The sequence below is a fragment of the Delphinapterus leucas genome, chromosome 5 (genome assembly GCF_059928025.1).
Source record: "Delphinapterus leucas isolate spDelLeu-1000000601 "Yukka" chromosome 5, BTC_Dleu_Yukka2, whole genome shotgun sequence".
NCBI lineage: Eukaryota > Metazoa > Chordata > Mammalia > Artiodactyla > Monodontidae > Delphinapterus > Delphinapterus leucas.
In genome coordinates, this window is record NC_143133.1 from 86,583,680 (window position 1) to 86,599,144 (window position 15,465).

Below are 15,465 nucleotides of genomic sequence, written 5' to 3' on the forward strand. Positions count from 1 at the left end.
GAGGTGTTAAAGACATACTAGCATCAAACCAAGACTTTCTTTTTGATATAATCAGAAGAAATGGAAATGAATTTAAAGGTGACAACTTCCCTATTATGTAATTCAATATTATATAATGCTGTGTTTGTGTACTACCTAAAATCCCAACTCTTTAAATATACAAAGCTCCAGGATGTTTTGATTCCCCATGAAATAGATAGACCTAGGTTCAAATTCTGGATCTACTACTTATTACTGGTATTACGTATATTAGATATGATTTAATATCCTCATCCAGAGAACTGAGACAATAACATGTGCCTCATAAGGTTGTAGTGAGAATTAAGTGAGATATAAAGAGCTTTGCAAGATACTGGCAGAAAATTATACAACAGAAAATAAATATTAGTTCCTCTAATTTCTCGAAGATTCTGTGGTTCCTTTCCAGCACTGGCTTAGATTCTCATATGCTTCCATGATTATACAAGCTCTCTAAGAGCCATGGCAGGACAGGCAGCCACAGTTGGCTACAGAGTACCACAGGGAACAAAGAGCTGCTTTATCCAGAGTAACCACTGAGGCCTCCTGGGAGGAACTGGCCTTTTGAGCCACGCTGTGTAGCCAACACCTTCCTCCCTGCCCCCAGCTCCTGTGAAGGATGTTGATGATCTGGGGAGGATTTACAGAATTTGCAAGCATGACAGCCCTGAGACAGTGACTCTGATAGATGACACAGGTCCCTGGAGGTTACCAGAGGGAGGAAAGAACGAGGAGAGAAAAAGGCTTTGTTCCCGGGAACACAGTAGTGGATCCATCCTAATTTCTAAACACACACACACCTGCTCCAATTTTAGGTCTGCCATTTGGCCACACAGCCATTGAGTTTATGGCTAAAGGCTGTATTTTAAATATTCACAGCACCTCCTACTGGACTGGATTTGTGATTCTGTGATATCAGCTGAAGCGGAGTTCAAATGAGCATTGGAACTATTGTCTGCTTTTGTTTTCAGAATTTTGACTCTAAAATTTCTTCCCTACTTGATTCCTGATACCTTTATTCTTCTAAAATTTTCCTTTAATAAGGCTTGAGATTTCATGCCATAATCAGGGATAATTAAAATGCAAATACAACTAGAGAGGTAATACTGACAAATTCAGAATATCTCCTCCTCACTAGAATGTAAACATCCTGGGGGTAGGGACTTAGTTTTGTACCCTACTATATCTCCAATGCTTACATAAGTAACTAGCATATAGTTAGTGCTTAATAAATATTTGTCGAATGAATAAGAGTTCATACTAAGGTGTAAATGGTTGTAGCAGTCAACAATTCCTTTGCCTATACATGTATTTTTTTCATGACTCTGGGATTTACACGTGCTACATCATCTTTCTGCAATGCCATTGTCTGCCTCTTACTCCTCCATCACCCCTTCCTTACCTGGAGAAAGTCTACTAACCCTTTAAGACTTGCTTTTTGGGTAAAACTCTCTTGGACCCTATCTTCCTCCTCAAATTAACACTTTCACTAGCTGGGCTCCTGTAGTCCTTTGCATATAATCCTGTTATAAGAGGGATGGTTTCGTGCTGCAATTATTTGTTTATAAGTCAGTCTCTGCCACTAGAAATGAGCTCCCTGAGTGTGGTAACGTTGCACCTTGCTTTTGTATCCTCACCCTTAGCATGGGTGACTGGTTTATGGTAGATCTTCAAAAAATGTTACTGACTCACTGATTCTTATAAGTGGTCCTTTATCCTGCAGGGCTCCAGGAAGATCTCACTCCTTATCCCTTAAGGAGTACAAGATTACTTCCTTTAAAAGCTCTATTTTGGATAGGAAATCTGCCTGCCCACTATGGTTTTATTTTACTAAATCTCTTTGTCCTATACTCAAACGGAATGATTGGTGTGGAAACACAGAGTACAGCCTATATAAGTAAGGGATCTGGATATACTTGGTCAAATTTCAAGGTGGGACTGATTATCTTGGTCGTCTTCTCTGTAGATGCTTCCTGGCTGCCCTGATGCCATATAGACCATAAGGACAGTGATATTCTGGGAGGGTTGGAATATTTCTCCTGAGGAAAAACAAATGGTTTGACTATCTGGGACCAGATTCCTATTGGTGCAGGACAGGGGAATTATATCGTGTAGAGCAGTAGCTCATGTCTCCAGCTATAAGAGGATTGTGGTCTGCTCAGGTTGCTGTGGTTGTGACTATGACAACTATGGAAAACATGAGACAGATGCCAAGAAGAGGGTGTGAGAGCAGCCACGGGCAAGAGAGAACAAATGGCCAAGGCTGGGAGCCACTAAGGGTCCCTGAAGTCCAGTGGTTGTCTAGGCAGGGATTCAAGATCTGACTTCCACATTTCATTATTTATATTGATGCAAACCTTGAACCGCTCATAAGGTGATCTCTTTCATTCATCCATTCTGCTTTAAGTTACTCTGAGGAAGGGAATGGAGATGGGGGAGGCAGCATAAGCACCTAGGGCACAACCCAAAGGGTTGCAGCGCTTGAGAACAGGCGCAATTTAATTAAGCCAACTGTGAATTTGTGTGGGTGAAAGTAACAGCTGCTGATCCTTAGGATATTTTTAAGTTGCAGCCAGTTGGGATACTCTCTATGTCTATATATGGTCCTTCATGCTAAAGGACCTCATGGAGATGGGTGGGCTAAAAACTTAGACTCCTTGAAACTGCATCATCATCTCTTGGTCTTTGACAGCACGTCAGCAGCCTGCTCTCTGGGAAACTTCAGCAAGGTTAAAAGTTAAGCCTCTCAACTGACGTACTCAGTAGGGACTCCTCCATCCCCCACCCCCCTCCCCCCAACATTGTTGCTAGGTGTTTTTGAGGTTAAAGGAGAGACTTATTTGCTTAGTCCCCACATACTTTCAAGCTGCTTAGTTACCACATCTTGTGCACAACATGCACTCCAGGCAAACAAACCTTTAAGAGCACAGCAGATTGAAGCAGCAAGCAGGCCCAGCAGACTGAGCCCCCTGAGTCCATGTGTTATATGAAGCAAACGTAAACACAGCTGGTGGAGTTAATTTTAGGCTTTCTGACCTTGGCAATGTACCATCAACTGGTGAAAAGCAGCTCTGAATAGGTTCAAAAGGAGTCTTCCTCCTTCTCCCCATGCAGCTGACTGGAAAAGTGGCTACATGGTTTAAGTTTAATGGGAAAAACAATTAATTAATTATAAACCAGGGTAAATTTGACAGATCAAGAAATTCAACATTTATTGAGCAAGTCGAAGGCCCATGTAAGAAATCTTTTAGGATGTTTGTCCTATGACTAAGATCCTCAACATTATACTCAAAGTAGCATTTTCAGAAAAGTTCTAAAAGACTGGCTTCTCACAAACAAAAATAAATTTCTATATCACAGTGTTTTTATTTTTATTTTTGGCTGCTTTGGGTCTTTGTTGCTGCATGCGGGCTTTCTCCAGTCTTTGTTGAGGTGCAAGGGCTTCTCATTGCGGTGGCTTCTCCTGTCGCAGAGCATGGGCTCTAGGCATGTGGGCTTCAGTAGTTGTGGCATGTGGGCTCAGTAGTTGTGACTCGTGGGATCTAGGGCTCAGACTCAGTAGTTATGGTGCACAGGCTTAGTTGCTCCAAGACATGTGGGATCTTCGCGGACCAGGACTCGAACCCGTGTCCCCTGTATTGGCAGGCGGATTCTTAACCACTGCGCCACCAGGGAAGTCCATATCAGGGTGCTTTAAGACACCAAAATGGTTTGGCAATGATGAGTGGGGAGATAGAAGTTTTATTAAATTATGCTGTTTATATATATATATATATATATATATATATATATATATATCAAGAATTTAAGTGCAAGGAGTAAATACATACTATTTACTTCTGAATGTATAGGATCCAATTCTCTGACCACCAAAATAGGTGAGGTTCCTGTAATACACTCACATACAACATGGACCTTTCCTTCCTGACACACAATTTCTAATTTTGCTTTTCTTTGTTTGCCTGTATTTCTCAGTGATCCATAGGATTCGTAATGGCAGTGACTATATCCTTGTTTTTTTGCTCACAGAGGCCCATAATAGACAATAAATACTTGTTGAGTTGATAAATGAATGATTTGCACCTCACCATTCCCTTAAATCTAGCATCCTATTGCACAAAATTCACCTTCAAAGGAATGAATATCTTGAAAGTGAGGGTACTGTTTTCAGTTTGGGATCAATGGAAGATCCTTCTTCCACTGTAACACATTATAATGTGTTTTGATGCTCTATGGTTTTTGGTGATAAATGAACACATTGAGAGACACCAACCTTTACAAACAACCTTTAATACTTCCATTCTTTTCTATTACATTAAAATAATATGTTCTCGAAATAAAGATGCAGACGTAGAGAATGGACTTGAGGACACGGGGAGGGGGAAGGGTAAGTTGGGACAAAGTGAGAGTAGCATTGACATATATATACTACTAAATGTAAAACAGATAGCTAATGGGAAGCAGCTGCATCGCATGGGGAGATCAGCTTGGTGCTTTGTGACCACCTAGAGGGGTGGGATAGGGAGGGTGGGAGGGTGACGCAAGAGGGAGGGGATATGGGGATATGTATATATATATGTGTATATGTATATGTATGTATATATGTATATATATATACATATAGCTGATTCACTTTGTTATACAGCAGAAACCAAGACAACATTGTAAAGCAATTATACTCCAATACCGATGTTAAAAAAAATAATATGTCCTTGAGAAGCATTTATAACAATTAATTGGTTTGTCTTTAATGAAGATATAGAATTAAAATCTAAAGACCATTGATAAGGATCAGGTTCAATTGTTAACTATGTTAAATGGGATCGTGTAGCATGCCAAAATTCCTTTAGAATATATTCATTCTAATTTAGGTCACCCTGGGAAGCGGGGGAAAGAAATGGACTTTACTGAATTCAGATTGTACTTACGAGCTCTGTGATCTTGAGCAAGTTACATACAAAACCTCTCAGCATTAGTTTCCTTATCTATAAAAGAGGGAAAATAACACCTAATATCAACCTCATGGGGAAGTGTAAGAAATAAATAAAACAGAGATAAGATATACAAAACGCTTAGCAGAGTGATTGGCCCATAAGGAATAATCAAAAAATGGTAGTTATAAAAGCAAAAATAATATGTAATAAACTAATTAGATGGAATAATTACCACATCAATCTAGATATTATGTAACCCAAACACTCCTGCACAACGGAATGCATTTTATCAGGTTACTAAAGATTTGTTGCCCGGTATACTTTATCTCATGTTTGTTGTTCAGGTATCTATTCTTTCAGAGTCAGATCACATTACCGAATCAGAAGAGAACAGCTACTCAAGAAATACTGAGGCTCAGATTTAGCTACAGGGTTTGAATTCTGCATTTCTTCTCTCTGGCATTAGGAATATTTGCTTTTAGTTTTACAGGTAAAAGAACATTTATATATATATTGGTAGAAAAAGCTAGCTAATGTGACGGCAAGGAAAGAACTCCTTAGTCCGAAAACTCATCTTCTATACTAAACATTTAAAACCCCATTAATAGTAACACTTTTTCTAGGCCTTTTCAAAATGAGACCTGCTATTTGTTCATTTTCTTTTTATTATGGAAAATTTCAAAACTAAACAGAAGTAGTCAGCACAGTATAATGATCCTCATGTACTCATCACCTGGTTTTGACAATTACTAACTCACTTCATCTATACTCCTACTTCCTTTCCCCCTCCCACACTATTCTGAAGCAAATCCCAGGCATATTATTTCAACTGCAATTATTTCAGTACATATTTCTAAAAAATAAGGACTCAAAAAACACAGCCACAACATCATCACTACAAATAATAATTAGTCCTTAGTAACATCAAATATCCAATGTTTAAATTTTTTGGTTGTCTATAAATGACATAAACATTTGCTATTGTTCTTTTTCAGACTGCTTATTTGAATCGAGATGCAAATCACTGTACACGTTACAGCTGGATGATATGTCTCTTATCTTTCAACCTCTATGTCTCTCCTTCAGCTCTATTTATTTCTTGCAATTCATTTGCTGAAGAAATTAGGTCCTGCATATTTTCCCCACTGTTTGGATTTGTTGCTTGCATCCCTGTTGAGTCATTTAACATGTTCTTTACCATATTCTTCTGTGCCCTACATTTCCTGTAATTTGATAAATCTGATATAGAGGCTTGATCAGATTCAGGTTCTATTCTGTTGGCAAGACTTCTTCACAGGTGATGATATAGTCTTCCATCAGGACACACATAAAGTGTGGTTGTCTCTCTTGTGATACTAGCAGCCATTGGTGATCAATGTCTAGATCCATTAATCCATTAGGGGTTGCAAAAATAGTGATATTCTAATAATAATTCAATCATTCCTATTTCTTTCATTTTTATTTTTTTTGGCTGTGTTGGGTCTTCGTTGCTGTGTACAGGCTTTCTCTAGTTGCCGTGAGCGGGGGCTATGTGAGCGGGGGCTACTCTTTGTTGCGGTGCGTGAGCTTCTCATTGCAGTGGCTTCTCTTGCTGTGGAGCATGGGCTCTAGGTGCGCAGGCTTCAGTAATTGCAGCACGCAAGCTCAGGGGCTCTAGAGTGCAGGCTCAGTAGCTGTGGCGCAGGGGCTTAGTTGCTTCACGGCATGTGGGATCTTCCCAGACCAGGGATCGCACCTGTGTCCCCTGCATTGGCTGGTGGATTCTTAACCACTGCGCCACCGGAGAAGTCTCTCTATTTCATTATTTTTAACTGAAATACTTCTATAAGGAGAAATTTCCCTTGATCTACTACTTGGAAATTTGGCTTTACCTGCTGTTATTTTCTTGGAGAAGGGTAACATATTAATTAACACATTGGCAGTGACCAACTTATCCTATAAAAAGATGTGATGAATCATTTTCTTTATGATTGTAGAAACCCTCACCTTGAAGGAAAAGGAGAATATAACTGCAACTGAAGGAGAGGAAGTAAATGGTGATCAAAAACCTGAGATATCTGGGAAGAGAAGAAAGAAACACAGACGCTTAAAGGTAACACTTTGCTAAGTCTGTTCTTATCTGGCATATAAATTCCTATTTGGAAGCCCACCTTAAGGCTTCGAATACTATCAATATTTACTTACTGAGGTGTCCTGCATTCTTATCTCCTGTTCAGATCTCTCCCCAGACTTTGCACAGCTGTCAAAACTCTACCTGACATGGCAACTTTGATGTCTAAAAGACATTTCAGAGTTAACATATCTAACATGGAACTTTTAGTTTCACCTCAAAATTGTGACTCAGATCTTCCCTATTTTACTAAATGGCAGCACCATCCACCAGTTACTAAAGCCAAAATGACAGGAGTAGTCTTTGACTCCTTCTTTTCTCCAATCCCTATAATCAATGAATCACCAAGTGCTGTTCATTTTGAGATTATTAACTTCTTCTTTCTATTATTAATGACACCACCCTAAACCAAGTCACAGCTGTTGAGAAACAATTGTGCTATTACAATAAGTCTTCTGGCATCCCTGCTGACATGTTTGCCTCCTCCGGAACACTCTCCACAAGAAGGGAGAGTGATCTTTCTAAAATGTTACTCAAGGATCATGAGCTGATAATTGTTGAAGCTGTGTGATGGATTCATTATACTAATTTCTTCCCCTCTTTATGTGTTTGAAATTTTCCAAATTAAAAAAATAAAATGTTATTCTGATTATTTATCTTAACTTCTTACTATTTTACTTCTCGGCTGACTCCTCTATGTTCTTAAAATAAAACCAGATGGCTGTGAGTCCCAGCCAGCCCTCAGTCTACATGTCCAGCTTTATCTGACGCCACTCTTCTTGCTCAGGCTGCCCAGGCCATAACCTGTCAGTTCTGAGAACCTTTAAGCTCTTTCTTATCTTAGAGCATTTGTACTTTTTATCCCCTCTACCAGAATATGATCATTCCCTAGCTCTTTGCAAGGCTGGCTCCTTCTTCTTCCTTCAGGTCTCAGCAAAACTTCACCTCTTTAGAGAGGCCTTACTTAACCACTCAATCTAAATTAGATCTTCCTTCACCACTACTCTCTGTCACATTATTCAGTTTATTTTATACCTTACCACAATTTATAATTATCTTGTTTGTTTATATTTATATAAATATACTTACTTGTTTATTATGATAAGAAATTAACTTGAATGAATATTTAAAGATATGTGAAGGCATATACCCACTCACATTCTATTCTATTCTATTCATGTTATAATTCCACTTCTTTGAGAAACTGGTGGATAGAATATAATTTTTTTTTTTTTTTTTGCAGTACGTGGGCCTCTTACTGTTGTGGCCTTTCCCGTTGCGGAGCACAGGCTCCGGACGCCCAGGCTCAGCGGCCATGGCTCACGGGCCCAGCTGCTCCGTGGCATGTGGGATCTTCCCGGACCGGGGCATGAACCCGTGTCCCCTGCATCGGCAGGCGGACTCTCAACCACTGCACCACCAGGGGAGCCCCATAGAATATAAATTTTAATAATCTTGCTTCATAAACAAAATAAGATTTTGATTAGGAGAGTAACTTTTGGAAATTGAAATTTTAGGAAGAGAGTGATATGAAATTTGGATTGGTGAAGAAGAACGTGGAATTAGAAATCTCTATTTGAATATAGTCTCTCTTTGATTCTAAACTGCCCAATATTTTTAAGTGCTGAATAATTTTAAGTGACAGTCATTGTTTGATTTAAATGTCTAACCTCTGAAATTATATTTTGTATTATTAACATGACACCTCTCTCATTTTTACGACCAATACATTTATGTTTTATCAGCTGTTAATTTCAGGCAATTCTCCTAGTGGTATGATAAAGAACTCAGTATTTTTGCAGATTCTGTCCTCTCCCAATCATTGCCCTGACTCAAGAGTCATAGGATTCATTTAAATTTAGTTAGACCAAAAGCAAGGCTACATAAGCCAGCCTACCAAACCAGGGAGCAGATGGAAATTGTCTGCCAGTAATCTAAAGGATGTCCCTGGCATGACAGAATTTTAAAACTGGAAGATATCTTAGAGATCATGTAATAATTCAAAGCGCTCATTTTAAAGGGGGTGAAACTGTTGTTCTAACAGGTTTACAGACTTACTCTTCCCAAAATAAAAGATAATATCCTAATCTGGTCATTCATGTCATTGTCAGAAGACCCTTACGGAATTGTATATTAAATCTGTATCATATCAAAATCTGGAACACAGGGCTTTTGTGTCATAAATCCATGATTTTCAGTATAGTAAGATAACGCCTCCTTCTCCCTCCTTTCCAGCACCTTTGGAGCCTTAAGTCTTTTCAAATTATTCCAGTGACCTCTGCTGTTCCTGAGATAGTATCAACACTTCAATATTTTCTTGTTTTAAAAAATGGTTTGATTTACTGACATGCCAAACTAATAGTACATAAACTCAACAGAACACATTTCATATTGGCACCTCCTTCAAGTCTATTAGCCCAAGGTGGGTTACTAGCTGCACAGAATTTAAATTTTGTTAAGATTCTTTGAAAAAGTTACTTGTAGATTTGACGGGTGTTGTGAGTAAAGAAGATGGACATCTCTTCGTAAAATAAATCGGTACCCAAATCGATAATGCTGTGGTGGGCTGGTGGCAACGCTGATTAAGCATTTATGGAGCTCAAGTCCATTATAGCCACTGAGCACTCTGATGCACAAAACATTTTAGAAGCTAGAAAGAATTCAGTACCCCCTTATAGAAGGACTTGCATTTCACATAGTTAAGGGGCCCAGGGCAAGGCTTTATAATCTATTTGCTCCATATAACTTGGATATGTCACCACAGCAGTTTTCCCAGCTGCTGCTGACAGCCTCACTTGCCTGTTCAGACAGTGATGGACCCTAACCATCTCCTTGTTTAGGGTTTAAAACATGCCCATAAGACGACAGGAGCCTTGAAAGCCCATTTAGATCCTTTCCTCTCTTCTGGCGGAACCACACCCAAACCATTCCAACCAGATGAAACTCACTCCTGTTTTGACATACGTAGTAGAGAGACTCCATAACATTTCATCTGGGCACTCACAGTGGGCAGAACTCTGGTGGCAATTCCATCCCTCACTGCAGGACTCTGACATCCCAGAGTTGCAGCCAATTTCCTTCCTGACCGCTGAAACCCAGCTAAGCAGCTCGGAGCGCTCTGCCACGACCCCCAACCGGGTGGACTGGCCTCGACCAAACGGGTGGCCCCAGCACACTTGCGGGGCGTGGCCCGGGGCTGCAAAGGTGTCCAGAAAGTAGGGGACCCTGGGTCGCAACGGGAGGGGCAGGGTGGGCGCGCGCCGCTCTCGCGAGAGCTCACGGGGTAGGGGCAGCGAGGGGCTGGAGACGAAGTGGTGGGGGAGCAGCGCTGCGGTCGCGGTGGTTGTTCTCTGTGGAGGAGGCGAGTGGCCCTTTCTCCGCCCCTTTTTGCTTCTCCTCCCACTGAGTGATTCAAGCCTTGCGCTTCCCACTTCCGCACCCTCTGCCAGCCATTGGAACTAGCAAAGCCGAACAAGTTGCGGCCGCCGAGCAGCCGGCGCTCCCCGCCTCCTCATCCTCTCCTCCTCCTCCTTCTTCTCCTTGCCTGGCCGCCGACGTCGCCGCCACCCCGAGGCCTCGCGACCGCCGAGCACGCAGCCCACGCCACGGCCGACATGAGCTTCTTGTTGTGAGTAGCCAGGCCCAGCGCGCACCGGCTTTGTTCAGGAGACCTGGGCCGCGGGTCCCCCACCCTTCTCCCAGCTTTGCCCCTAGCTGCTTGACCCGGGCGTTCCCACCCACCAGGTCTAGGGGAACCTGCCCCGAATGCTCGCGTTGCCTGACCGCCGCCGCCTCCCCGGCCCGCTTCGAGCAGGCGGGGAATCCTCCGGCCCCCAAGGAGGCTCTTTCTCCCCGGACCCCAAGTCCCGACACACCCCCATGCCTGCGTCCGCATTTCTCCATCACCCCAACCTTTCCTCTTGCTCTTCTCTTGCGTTTGTTTGTTTGCACGCTCTATATAGATACCTCCCACTCTTGCGCAGGACCCGTATCCGACGCGTGCCCGGTCGTCTGCCTCCGTCTCCCCTGTTCATTGCTTTTATTTCTGTATCCCAAGCACAGAAGATAGAGCTTCTACTTTCTTCCGTCACCCTAGGACCCTTTTCATACCCCACTTAGGTTTTAGGAGTGGGAAGTTGGGGTGACGAGTCTTGTGGATTTAACACAACGCGGCTGCTTGCGCGTCAGGATCCTCTGGTGACAGCCTGGGGTCTTGGGGACTGGAGCGCCTTGCTTTCCCGAGGTGCCCCTCCTCCCAGTGTGCTACCCTGAAGAGTATGGGCTCTATCTTTTTAGACAACCACCATATAGGGTCTGGGTAGTGTGCCCTGGGTTGATTAGAGAGTTGTTTTGCAAATCATTTGTAAATGCCAACTCAACGTCACATTTAGTGCTCGTCATTATTTCCCTTATCGTTTATTGCAGACGAGTTGAGGGGGATGGGCAGAAAGGTGGGGTGGCCGGATGGGAGTATGGTGGCAGCAGACAAGCCTCAGGTCCTCCGAAAACAGGACCTTACAACCTGGGGAATTACTCTTTTGAAGCCTTCGCTGTGATTCACCTCTGTTTAATCTGTGGTTAGAAAGCTAATAAAAACTCGGAGATTGAAACCCACCCCATATGCTCCTTTACCGTTGTGGAGAAAATTAGCATTTAAAGATTTTCTTCTTTCCCCACCTCCCATAATTTTTCGTCATCACATTGGCACCTGAATCCTGAGAATTTAATTAACCCTTATTTTCACAAGCTTATATCTAGAATGTTAATCCTTTTTAGGGTGTTTAAGCAAAACTGAGCCATCACAGAGGCTAACCGGCAGGTGGACTTGCTAATATTTCTAATATGCACAGGGGGTGCCTGGCTTGTGTCAACCTGCCTAACATATTTGAGCTTATGAAACCTCTTTCTTAGGCTCATCCTAGAAGTTGATTCTGAGTTTGTCAGATAGGTAGTACTAGATGAGAGGACTGAGTGATTTCATAAACGTCTTTGCTTCCTATTTTAGTTTGAATCAAGATAGCCAAGCATCTCCACTTGAAACTTCTCATCTTGAGTATTTTTTGCATTGCTGTTTTTTGATTTCTTCAAGAATTTAAAAGCTGTCTTTGAAATAGCAATGTAGATATGTCCTTGACTGCTTCTGATGGGCCTTTGTCTCTTGGAACTCATAGCTAAAATTGTTTGAAGCAGGGAAGAACCATAATTGGCTGAAACTAGGGGATAGGCAAGGTTTGGGTGGTATTTTCTGAATATAAATACAATAGTATCCTGCTTTTCCATGGCTCAGTAATAATTACAGAAATGTAATGGATAAGTTCATTATCCTGAAGCATATTAGCTGCATAAGAAGAATCTTGCCATAACTAATGAAGATAGCACATTAGAGGGTTTGTACTATTTGGAACACAATTTTTCAGTCAGGTCACACGTAGCAGTTAATAAATTCTCAAGATATTTTGCCCGTGTGCTGCTTGACAGTCCAAAAAAGTTAATCTAATATTTTTGGTTTTGATTTTTGTCCACTGATAGTTTAAAATCTGAAGTGAACACCTCGTAAGTAGAAATAATTATTACCAGAAGTGAAAGAACAAAGTTTTGGTTATTATCTATTATTTGGTATAATTTCCTGAATATTATTTCTGTACCAACAGATAAGCAGAGAAAATAAGAGTTGCAGTTTAGGAGTTAAATACAAATATTTCTCTCCAGTTCTTGGAAGCTTATTTGTAAAGCGGCTATAAGTGGATGAAACTGCAAAAATAAGGGCAATGTGAGATAGGGTTATGAAGTTGATGACTCATAACTCTTGAGGGCTTTAAGATAGAAGAAAAGAATTATTGATTTAAAAAACATCATTCAGGGCTTCCCTGGTGGCGCAGTGGTTGAGAGTCCGCCTGCCGATGCAGGGGACACAGGTTCGTGCCCTGGTCCGGGAAGATCCCACATGCCATGGAGCAGCTGGGCCCGTGAGCCATGGCTGCTGAGCCTGCGTGTCCGGAGCCTGTGCTCCACAGCGGGAGAGGCCACAACAGTGAGAGCCCCGTGTACTGCAAAAAGCAAAACAAAATAAAAAGCATCATTCATTGTGCAGGCACTGGCGTAGGCACTGGTTCAGAATAAATTTGCACTGCTTTGATTCTAACTGGGACAAACCTTTGGTTGTGCTGCATATTGGCCTGTGTGTGTCTTCAGATTAAGCTAAACTCCCAGATAGTGCATACAAAAACTTCACAGGAACCTAATTTAACTTTATAGACTCAAATCTTTAAACACATCCATAGTACCTTCTGTGTGCTAGGCATTGTGCAAGATGTGAGACTCTAGAAATGGTAGACAGTGTATAAACAGTCATCTGTAATAGACGCAATACAAGCATAGGGGTCCAAAGAATACAGAGCATTGTGTTCTATTTGAGCAGGGGGAAGATTTCATGGAAGAAGTGATGGATAGTTAATGGAAGGTATAACAAGAGTTCTCTAAAAGGGTAAGGGGAAATGGGAGATTTCAGTTAGAGGAAACATCATGGGGGCATGAAATTGCCTGTGAATTCTCCATTTTCAGGTTTGTTCAAGAGGCTGTAGAATTTGGGAGCTAGATGGGGTCTATCAGTAACACAGCTTACTCCTCTCTTTTTTGCTAAAGTGGCAAAATCACCAACCTCACGTTACTGGCCTAATTATTGGCCTGGGTAGAATTGGAACACAGGTCTCTTGACTTAGGGTTTTTCCTCTCCTGACATTTTATGCATATAAAATTGAGGGAGATTTAGGATCAGAGTGAGTTCTTAACAGTCATTCAAAAAATATATAGAGTGTTCTCTATGTTTCTAGCATTTTTAGATTGCAAGTCTCTTCTGACATGGAATTCCACAGAAACATTTGACTAGGAAAAAACCAAGGTGTAATTTCCTAATGTAAGACTGCTTGGTTGGAACAGAGTTAGAACAAATATAGTTAACTTTAAAACAGAAGTTTGTAGGAAGGTGGTTTAGGAATGAGAATGAATATAAACCAGGTCTGTTTCTGTATAGGAAGAAACAAAGAGGTTGGGAAAGGAAGGAAATATTTCTTGAACATTATGCTAGACAGCTGCCACTTGTGTTTTCAGAAGAATAGCAATTTGGGAAAGGGGACACAGGGTTTTAGCTGTGTTTATATGTCTCTCTCTGTCTCCTTCTTCTACTTCTCTCTTCTCTCTTACCTCCTTCTTTCCTCCAAACACCTCCCCCCACCCCGCCCCCCATACCAGCATCTTTGTTTTCAGGCAGATGATTCAACTGATTTTAGTGCTTCAATATCCTCACCTGTAAAAGAAATTAATAATAAAAATAGCCTGCTAAGTGCTTACCATGTGCCGGACACCAAATGCTTTAGATAAGTAACCCAATTTAATAACTAGCAGGAGCCCCATTTTTACAGATGAAGAAACTGGCAAAGAGATGTTAAATAATTTGTTCAAATTATGTAGCTAGTCAGTGGGGTCGCTGGGATTTGAATCCTGGCAGTCTAGATCCAGAGAACCTACCTCATATTACCTTATATCTAATTGATAAAATTATATAAAAAGGTGGTATTCATATAGGCCTTGTTTTTAAGAGAAGTCTTTCATGACCAGGTATTAATATCTCATACTGTGAGGACTGCTTTCTAAGGGTCATCAGGAATATAATGGTGGAAGAGAAAATAGAAACCTTTAAATTTAAATAATACTTTAAGATTATTTTTGACTTTTATTTTTAGTGTAAGAATAATACTAGTTGATTCACTTTGTTATACAACGGCAACTAACAAAAATGTAAAGCAATTATACTCCAATAAAGATGTTTAAAAAAAAAAGAAAGAATAATACACATGTTGGAGTAATCACAAAATACTTTTAAGAAAAGGAAGAAAATAAAAATCTCTCATAATCACACCTTCAGAGATAACTATTGTATTTTGTGATATCACTTCCTAATCTTTTCTGTCACGTTTTTGTTTGTACATATGTAAAAATACACAAATGGATCCCTACTGTCCATAGACCAGGTTTTTCACTTGTGAATTTTTTATGTCAGTATACTTCTACAGCATCACTTTGAGTGGCTGTTGACCAAGTATTATCTTTGCAGTTTTGTTATCTGACCAACCAATTTAATAAGTTATGCTTTTTCGGGGGTGGGGGGAGGGAGTTGAAGTAAGTATGGTCATCTTTTCAGAATTATAGTTTTGGGAATTGCAAATATCAATACTTGGCTGTCCTTAGTTTACTCTTACCATCTGATACAGGATTGCTTTTGTTTTACATTACAGAGTGCAAAATAATTACTATGTGATTACTTTTACCATTAACGACTTTTTTTCCTTGATGTACTTGAAGAGTTTTTGTATCTTTGGAGTTTCTGATATATGAAAGCACATGTAG

General features: G+C 40.8%; 2 protein-coding genes across 3 annotated transcripts in view; one reads left to right on the forward strand and one right to left on the reverse strand.

The window, feature by feature from the left end:
• Positions 1 to 1,862: 1,862 nt before the first annotated feature.
• On the reverse strand, positions 1,863 to 11,453 carry LOC111187601 (uncharacterized). Of its 2 annotated transcripts, XR_016393320.1 has the most exons (4): positions 10,938 to 11,452; positions 6,939 to 7,009; positions 4,947 to 5,003; positions 1,863 to 3,709 (listed from the first exon to the last, which is right to left on the reverse strand). XR_016393320.1 is itself a non-coding variant. In XM_089912028.1 (3 exons), exon 1 carries the CDS (start codon positions 10,963 to 10,965, stop codon positions 10,474 to 10,476), a length of 492 nt encoding a protein of 163 aa, XP_089768154.1. In that variant the 5' UTR covers positions 10,966 to 11,453; the 3' UTR covers positions 1,863 to 3,709; positions 4,947 to 5,003; positions 6,939 to 10,473. The 2 variants fall into 2 exon arrangements, 1 of the variants encoding a protein (XP_089768154.1); XM_089912028.1 differs by having other exon boundaries at positions 6,939 to 11,453.
• The window catches only part of MOB1B (MOB kinase activator 1B), a 60,052-nt gene continuing 55,002 nt past the window's right edge, over positions 10,416 to 15,465 (forward strand). The window contains exon 1 of the mRNA XM_022599403.3: positions 10,416 to 10,690. Coding sequence (XP_022455111.1) covers positions 10,677 to 10,690 — 14 coding nt within the window. The 5' untranslated portion in view covers positions 10,416 to 10,676. The remainder of the gene's footprint in view (positions 10,691 to 15,465) is intronic.